Below are 9,191 nucleotides of genomic sequence, written 5' to 3'. Positions count from 1 at the left end.
TTCTGGCCTTTAAGAGAGCACTGATGGCTCATGTTAAGTCTTGAGTCCACCAGAACTTCCAAGTCCTTCTTGGCAGGGCTGCTCTCAATCTGTTCAGTCCCCAGCATCTGTTGATACTGGCTGGTTTACCTAACAGCATGGCAGTGGCCCTGTGTGCCCTCACCAAAGCAGAGAGCAAGCAGTGTGAGGCTGGGCCGGGGCTGCTAGGCATGAGGCCTAGCCCACAGCAGCAGTCCTGGTAGCGGGACTGTGAGGCACAGCACATGGCGGTGGTGTCACATCAGGCTGTGAGGCGCAGCACATGGTGGTGATGTTACACCACGCGGGGTTATACCAGGCTGTGAGGCCTAGCACATGGCGGCCGTGCCGTCCCGGGGTGTGAGGCCCAGCACATGGCGCAGGCTCCGCCCCGGCCCGGCCCCGCCCCGATCGCGGGTACCGCGATGTGTCCGACCCGCGGTTCCCGTCAGGCAGCGCGCGGGGCCGTGGCCGCCCCCGCCTCCCGCCCGCGTTCCCTCGGCGGCGGCAGCGGCGGCGCTGAGGTGGCGCCGCGCCCCGGTGAGGTGAGCGAGGCGCTTCAGCCGGCGCTGTCCCATCCCCCGCCGGCCCGGGCGGCAGGGAGTGGCGGTCCCGCCGCGGCCCCTACGGACGCGAAGCACGGTAAGGCCGGCCCGCTCCATGCCCCCGGCGCGCCCTGCCGCGCTCCCTGGGTGGCGGGAGCGGCGCTCGGCGGGGACGGGCGCGGGGGGATTGTCGCCGGCGAGACCGGCGCCATCTTAGGTCGGAGCGTGGACTGGCGTCCCCGAGCGGGGCCCCCGCGCTGTGAGGGCCCCCGCCAGCCGCCCGCGGGCCCCGCTGGCACCGGATGGTTCTGCCCTCGAGGGCGGCCCGGGCAGGGCTCGCTCCGCCCGCGGTTGGCCGCGTGGGGCCCTCCATGGGCCCCGGGCGTTAACAGCAAGAGCGGTGCTGGCGGCGCGGCTCAGCTCGGCCTCCTCCCCGCCGGCCGCTGTTCTGCCATGCGGGCCTCGCCCACATCCGGAGCCCCTGCTCCAGCCGAGTGGCGGCGGTCACCCGGCGCGGGGCGCGGGACGGTCAGGCTGGAGCGGCCGCTGTTCGGCTGCGCTCGGGACTCGGCTGCTCCCGCGGCCTGGTACCACCGCGGCTCGGCGGCGTGAGCTGCTGGCGGGCTGGCACCGCCGATATTGCCCTTCCCTAGGCGGAGCTTGTTCCTTCTCATGGCACAGCGGGCAGCGTTGGCTGCTGAGGTTTGTGTTTGAGGGAACTGGGTTTACGCTTCGGTTTTTTTACGATTTTCAGGTGCAGTTTCAGCTTGATCATTGTTTCTTTACTACTAAACAAATGCAGCCCTCAATTAAAATCCAGTTGTTCCCAGTCCTGGAGGAGCTGTGGATTGTACACCCTTCATCAGCTAATATGGTGGAAAGTTATGTGCCTGTATGGGACCTTATCTGAGAAATTACATCCATTGTGTGATGTGTGTTGTAAATAAGATAACTTCTCTGGGCATTTGAAATGCAACTGTTAAAGTGGGGGAGAAATTATAATTTAGCCGTACAAGGAGTGGCTGAGATCACTTGGTCTGTTCAGCCTAGAGAAGAGGAGACTGAGGAGAGCCCTCATGGCAGTCTTCATGAGGGGAAGAGGAGGGTCAGACACTGATCTCTGTGGTGACCAGTGACAGGAGCCGAGGGAATGGTTTAAATGTGTGAGGGGAGATTTAGGTTAGATACTGGAAAAAGATTCTTCACCCAGAGAGTGGTTGGGCACTGGAAGAGGCTCCTCAGGGAAGTGGTTATTGCAGCAAACCGTACAGTTCCAGAAGAGTTTTGTCAATGCTCACAGGCACGTGGTGGGATTGTTAGGGATGTCATGTGCAGGACTTAGAGATGGACACTGTGATCTTTGTGGAACCCTTCCAACTCAGAATATTCTGTGATTCTATTATGAAAAGGTGACAAGGCTAGTCTGAAAAATTTCTGGTTAGTATAAATGTCCTCACTCTTTTTGCTCACTACCAATTTCATTTTAGTCATTTGATTTTAAGCCAGTCAAAGGAAGTTTTGAGTATTGGAAGGCTCACTTGCGCTTAACAGTGGAACAACATTTCCATTTGAAGTGATAACTGGATTTTCAATAACTCTTAAGTCTTTCTGTGGCTGTATCTACCATGATTTTCTATAGTGCCAATTTCTGTCCATCCTTATGGTGCTCTTCTACAGATCATTCTGCTGTTTTCACTCCAGCTGTTACACTCTTTGATACATTTACTTAAGTTAGATAACTTTTGTTGTTTCTATGCGACTGCTTTTAAATCCTAGCTTTAAAGAAAAACAGGTTATAAATACAGCTGGCTTTTAATAAAGTTTTTTAATATAGTATTTTTAAACCTAATTGCCATGATAAAGATGGCTAAAATAGTGCTTTTAACACAGCTATTTCATCAAAGGCGTATTGCTGTTTAGGGTAATGAGCTCTCATTTTGTAATCTGTCCTGTATCAGGATTTTAGTTCATCACTTTTCAGTAATTATAATAGTGTTCCAGGGACTTAAGTTTTTGCAGGTTGTTGGTTATTTGTGCCTGCCTAATGAATTTCCATAGCTATGCTTAGTTTTAGATGGGCAGTTACTTTTTAAAGCAATATCTTGATATAGTCTGTAATGCTATTTTTAAAGTGTTTTAAAGCACTTGTTCACAATTTTGATGCTTTACCTTACAATACTGGTTTCAACACTTTCTTTGAGTCTATGCATACGGCATTGCATTGGAGTTTTGGACCTCTCAGTTCCATGGACTACCTTTAAGGAAATGTGTATAAACATGAATATATATGCTTATGCACATTAAAAAATGAGGAAGATAAAGTCTATTGTCAGTGGGTTTACTTTTTTTACACTGGTGTCTGCACGACCATTGGGAAATATTTAAGCAGAATGGGGGAAAGATTCACGGTTGGTTTTGTCTTTGAGAGTACTGCTAGTGGGATTCCTAGAATACATTTTGTGTGTTAATGTAGTTAAATAAGCTAAAAATTTGGAAACTGTACTCTAAAAATGGATGTAGATGTTTCCTTTGGCAATGGAGACCACTTGCAGGGGCTGTTCCTGCACATCTCCTCTAATCCAATCAATTACCCCTTACTGCAGTTTTGGTTGCTCAGGCTACAGATTTTTGACCTCTCAATTGTGCTGATAAAACTGTTACTAGGCCAGGTTATTTTTAACCTGCCCTGCTTCACACCATAGTTGTGTGCAAAGTTGGGCTGGCCCAGCTGAGGACGCAGTGCAGGAGCAGGGCAAGAACTCATTAGGCCAGCTTTCTTGCCAGGAAAAAAGAAGTCAGTGAAAGCTTGCCTTCAAATTATAGCATTGAAATTTTAAAAAATTAAGTTAAAAGATGTGAAATTAATCATGATACTTGTCTTTTAAAAGATGCTCTGCATTTTGAGTCACCTTTAAGAGTATCTTAATGTGTATATCCTGATGCATAAAATGAAATATCCATAAGAGGTATCACCAGTTGGTGTCACTTTCTAAAAACCCATAGCTATGTTATCAAATTTCTTTTAACTGTATTTAAGAAAGAAGTTGTCTGTTTTATAGTGTAGGTGAGGTTATCACAGATATCTTGTTAGGATTCTGCTTGTGCCTATTTTTTGTTTTTAGTATAAATTGCATTGCATCCTCTGAGCACATTTTATAATTTATTCCTTTTTTCCCCTCAGGTCAAGTAACACTAAATTCTTAAAATCACAACACTGATCATTTATGTTGTCTGTTCTATAAAAGAAGTCTCTGAAATAGTAATTTATTTTGCCTTAAAGCCTATTAAACTTTGCCTCAGTGTTATAAAAAAAAAAAACCCAGTATTCTAAAGAATGTCCTACAGAGAAGAAAAAGTTACAGTTAGGCTTGATTCTGTTTCCAAGACCTGGCATGTGGCCCATGTAGTCTCTGTCAAGTGGAAATTTAGTTTAGTGTCCTGTTCTCCTCTTTCCTAGCACCATGTCTGACTTCAGCACCCGAAGCTGATGGAGGAAGCAAAGGAGGAGTTCAGCTTTGTATAGTAGGTCTGGCGCTGGCCAAAGGCATAAATCCAGCATAAACAGAGCAGACGGTTGGGGATACAAGCATCATAAAGTCACCCTAGGGCATTTTGCTACTTTATTTCATCTCAGGTCTTAACATGTGGTGACACCAGCAGCCCTGTTCTCATACAAGTAGAGGATGATTGTCTGCTCCCCTGTGATAAGCTGTTACAGACTAATTATTTCTGCAGTCTTATTAGATTGGTACTCCGTGTAAAGAAATAGCAAAACTTCTTACTTAATTTTGTTGTTCAGAAATACGTGTAAGTTTATGTTAAAGAATGTTAAAAGAAAACTTTATTGGCCATCTCTGTTTATTTAAAAAACAAAATCAATTGCGATAAGATATGCTGATGTAAATTTGGTTAATTCCAAAAAGTACATATTTTTCATGACTAGTTTTATACATGACTTTTTTAATGCAAGAAAGCATCTTACAGGCATGAGGGACTCCATCTAATGAGATCTGTGCAAAATTTTTATCATGTCTTAATTGCTAATGGAAGCAGTAAGCAGTGCATTGTAGGTAGGCATGGGGATTTTGCTGTTGTGGAGTTCTTTTGTTTGAAGTGTTTTTTGTGGGTGGTTTGCTTGTTCTTGTTGATATTGTTTTGTGGGTTTTAGGGAATTTTGTGTAGGTTTTGTTGGGGTTTAAAGAAAATGTGACCTTATGGGAAGCCCTGGCAAAATCTTAGAAAATTTGGGAGGCTATGGGTTTGGGTGGGATTTTGTTTTGTTTGTGTTGGGTTTTTTAAGATGCAAAGAGAATAAAGCTGTCATCAGTGTTTCACTAACTCAGTTATGTGCTTTGTAGAAGGCCCTTCATGTTTCTTGTGAGTCACTTAGCTGGAATAGGAGTATTTTTTAAAAGATGCCTTTCACTGTGGTGTCAGAGGCTTCCTCTGATAGTTACTGGTGTTTTATACAAAAATAGCTTAAATTCTTTGGAGGATATCTTTGATCTTCTCTCTTTAATAGCAAGGATGAGCATCCAAGTAATTGTCAGAATGGTGATGTGGTGTCAGTCTTTGAAGATCTCCTGTGTCAGACCATGTTCAGTCTGTAAAGAACATGGAGGGAGGGAGACCATTCTATGGGAATTGATGACAACTGCAGTATTCCTTATTGAACAGTGAAGTATTTCATGAAAGTACTGAATGTTTTCTTGTGTGTGTGTTTTTTGGTTTTACTGTCCAGTCTCGAGATGGCAGAATTATTTATGGAATGTGAAGAAGAGGAGCTAGAACCCTGGCAAAAGAGAGTGAGAGAAGTGGAAGAGGATGATGAGGACGATGATGATGAACCAATCTTTGTAGGGGAAATCTCCAGCTCAAAGCCAGCCACTACATGTAAGACAACACTTTTCCATAATTTAAAACAGCTCTTTCAAGATATAGAAAGCTCAATTTAGTTTGGAAGTGTAGGATTCTTAATAGCATGACTTAAGATATTCCACACCTTAAAACTGTACATCTCTTTCTGAAAATCAGAATTGTTAAGAAATTCTGTCTTAAATCCCAGGTTATGCGCAGCTCTGGTTACTTCTAACCTTAAATCTCTGAGGTCAGAATAAGGACATGTGAAGATTTTAGCATTAGTGACAGAGTTTAAAAGCCAGCATATACAATGTTGAAATCATGCATGCAATTGCTTAAAGTATAGTTAAAATTTAGTTATGTATTTGGGAGTGTCTCCCTCCTAAAAGAATGTGCATGAATTTAAGTCTTCCTGTTACACTTTTTTTTTCTCCCACCCCTCATTTCATATGTTGGTGAACACCATTCTGACAAAACCAAGGTAACTGTCTTCAGTGTCTATAATAAAAGCACAATTTGGAAAGTGACTAATGTGAAAATACTGAAAGCCTGTCTGTGAAGTACAAGATTTTTATTGATAAATTTACCCATCCTTTATGAAATAAAGTTTTTTCATCAAGTTCCTTAGTTTTCTCCTAAGTGCAGGGAGTGAGTGAGGTTAGGTTGTTGTGATGGCAGATGTGTCAGGATTCCATGTTTATCGTATACTTGGGCTTTGGCAGGTAAATAAAGCAGAACTTTTTTTTTGTTGTTATTTTAATTAACTTTAGTAATAATACTTTTTTTTGTGTATCCATCTTGTAGTCAGTTTTTAAGAGCTGTGACCTAAGGTCTCCCTAGCAGTCACATACCTTAAGGCTTTGCCTGGTGAGGTTTACTCCTCACAGTTTGTGCCTTATCTCTACTAATGCTTGTAGCTAAGATTTCCATAGTAGTTTTCTGAAGATGTGTAATTCGCAGTAAAGGATCTCAAGACAAAATGTTACATGAGGCTGTTTGTCACACTCTGCTGCATGGATTTCAGAGATGTTATTAGCTGTTCAGTCATGTTAGTTCACAATACTTTCATCCTGCATCTATTACTTTTTTGCTCACTAGGATAGCAAGTTTAAGGCTTCTTACACAAGGTTAAAAAAAAACTGATTTCAAGTATGAGAAGAATACAGAATCTGCTATTTAAGTACTCTCACCAGAAAATTTTTTTTTAAGAGTGAATATTTAAAAAATACTCTGGATACTCTGAAAAATCTGAAGAATATTTAAAAGTTATTCCTAAGTTTTCTGCAGCTACAGACATATGGAATGTCTGAAAAATACCCTGTTTTCTGGAGGTCCAGAGACCTCTGGATTGCTGTTGGCCATTGGCAGTAGGTCGTGGCATACAACAACTATTGAGGCACTAGCATGTGTTGGAACAATAAACACGCAAGTTTGATTGCAGTTTTTGTAGCCTCCAAGTTTTTTTGTAGTGACAGGATAGAAATAATTCAGGTGAAAACTATGATTTTGGTATGATTCTGTGAACTTCAAGAATTTTGGTGAAAGATAGAGACTTAAAATGTTTGCTTCTTATTCTGGTGCTGTCCATACTCCGTCCTGACACAAGTAAAATCACTTACGGTATAACTTGTTACTTTATCTTTTTTCCTTCCTTTTCCTCAACTTTTCTCTTTTTAATCTTATACTTCACTATCAAAAACAGCTATGGAAGAATGACCTCAGTTCTTCTCTGGCTTGTAAGTAGTACTACCTGGCAGTAGTCAGGCTTCAGTTTGTTATTGGTGATAGGCAAGATAACGGTGAGCTCAGCTTTGCTTATCACTGTTTAGTTTGCGCCTGATCAGATGAAAAATGGATGACAAATAGAAGCTCACATATAGGTCTTAATTTTTCTGAAAGATGTACTTTCTACAATGCATTGCATTTTCTTAGCCTTTTCCTGACAGTACAGTTACTAGTTTTTGTACAGACTGTGTGGAAAACTTGAAGGAAATAGTAAATACCCCACTGTTGACCTGCTGTCAGAGAGCTGTGTAGTATCAAGTGTCCCTTCTGATGTACTGGAGGATTGTTTTGGCTGAGATGAAAAGTAATTCACACTTTACCTTTTTCTGCAACTGCTCATTTTTCCTACAGTTACCGCTTGTTGTTCTTGCTTCCTGTTTCATAATGATACAAACCTGTAATTTATTACTGTTTTAAAATGTTACTCTGCATGTCTGCATGCTTGTGCTTCAGGGCCGTTTTACCTAAAGGGGGCAAGTAACAGGGCAAGTAATTCTTTGATGGAAGAGGGGAAAGTGTGCATCAAGTCTGTGATGAATCAGTTGAGTCATGTAAATGTAGTTTATAATTTCAATTAACTGGCTTTCTGAAATGTTCTTTTTAAAAACAATAAAATCTACCTTTGTAATTTAGAATGTGGGCACATCAGATGTCTTGACTATGCTTTGTAAGACATAACTTTTATAAAAGTTCTTCTTTTGTAAATAGATGATGCTTTAGTTTAATTTCACTCTGGAATTCATGTGTGAGGTATAGATTTGTTAACACTCACAAAATGTATGTATTCAGCTAAATACCAAACTAATTTAATCCTGGTTTGTAGTAACTGTTATGTTGAAGTAAAAATAGTATTACTATTACAGGACCAAATGTCATCATACCTTAAAAAATGCAAACCTGTTTGAATATGTTGGTTGCAGCTGCTTTTTTTAGTGTGATTTAAATGCAGGTGGCAGGTTGAAAGCTGTGGTGTTATGAGCTCTACTGGTATTTGATGTATTTATCAACTGGTGAAGTGTATACTAATGAGCCATTGTTGGTGGAAATAGCCTTAAGCTTATTAAACACAATGTGTAGATACTCTGAGATCTGCTGTCTGAGAACTTGATGTCATTTGACCCTGGTTTGAGAAGTTACTTCAAGCCTTCTGGGTTAGATGTTAGGAGAACCAATCTAATTTCGTATGCATATTTTCACAGGTCAGAGCAAGCAACTTGTCAGCGACACTAATGGAACTGAGAATCTGGGAGTAGAAGAGTATTTTGATTCGATGAATATTTTTGAAACTTTCTGAAATTGTCAGAAATCCCAGACTGAGACATAAAAGGTCGAGGAATATGAGTGGCATTAGTTAGGGAGCAAATGTAATTTAAGAAATTCCGTGTGCTCCTGCTGAGCTAGAACTCAGGACACAGATTACCATGTAGGATATGTAAGAAAATCAGTGCTCTTGTAATGCAATTCTAATACAGCTCCTTTGGTTGCTGATCTGTTGATTTTCCTTTCACGTTGGAAAACTGATATCATGAAGTCTAAAATCCAGTTTGTAAGTGCTGTGTTTTGCTAATACAGAGGCAAAATATATCATTATTGATTTAGAGAAAATGTTTCCTTTAATGTAGGGCAGTTCTAGTATTTGGGAAACATTATGTGTATGTGAGAAAGAGATGTAAATTAATGCGCTGTAATCAGCAAATTGAAATGTTAATGCCATGTCCTTTTTTTGTTATTGTTTGTGTTCTTCCTATGTGTTAACCTGTCTCCAAGAGAATAAACATTAAGATTGTTAAGTGAACTAGCTTAACCAAAGAGGAGTGGAAGAACATATCATAATTTGTACAAATGACACTTGGTTTTGCCAGGTTTTTGTTTTAGAAATAATATTTTAATTTATAAGCCAAATCCTAATTGGCATAATTAGTGTATATAAATGCAGCTTTTAAATTTCAAAAGCATTGAAGTTATTAATTTATTTGCAATTAA

General features: G+C 41.3%; 1 protein-coding gene across 4 annotated transcripts in view; it reads left to right on the top strand.

The window, feature by feature from the left end:
* The first annotated feature begins 442 nt into the window (after positions 1–442).
* Positions 443–9,191, top strand: part of ZNF280D (zinc finger protein 280D) — a 45,135-nt gene continuing 36,386 nt past the window's right edge. Inside the window, exons 1-2 of one of the 4 annotated variants that reach the window (XR_005955282.1) lie at positions 443–660; positions 5,305–5,456. Coding sequence is in view for 2 of the 4 variants with exons in the window: in XM_041469065.1 (XP_041324999.1) it covers positions 5,312–5,456 (145 nt within the window). In the remaining 2 variants the exon portion in view is untranslated. Of the gene's footprint in view, positions 661–5,304; positions 5,457–9,191 lie in introns of those variants that run through there. The other 3 variants (XM_041469065.1, XM_041469066.1, XM_041469067.1) reach the window with 3 other exon arrangements.

The sequence above is a fragment of the Pyrgilauda ruficollis genome, unplaced genomic scaffold, assembly GCF_017590135.1.
Source record: "Pyrgilauda ruficollis isolate IOZ18807 unplaced genomic scaffold, ASM1759013v1 scaffold23, whole genome shotgun sequence".
Classification (NCBI taxonomy): domain Eukaryota; kingdom Metazoa; phylum Chordata; class Aves; order Passeriformes; family Passeridae; genus Pyrgilauda; species Pyrgilauda ruficollis.
This window is presented reverse-complemented; position numbering and strand designations above follow the sequence as displayed.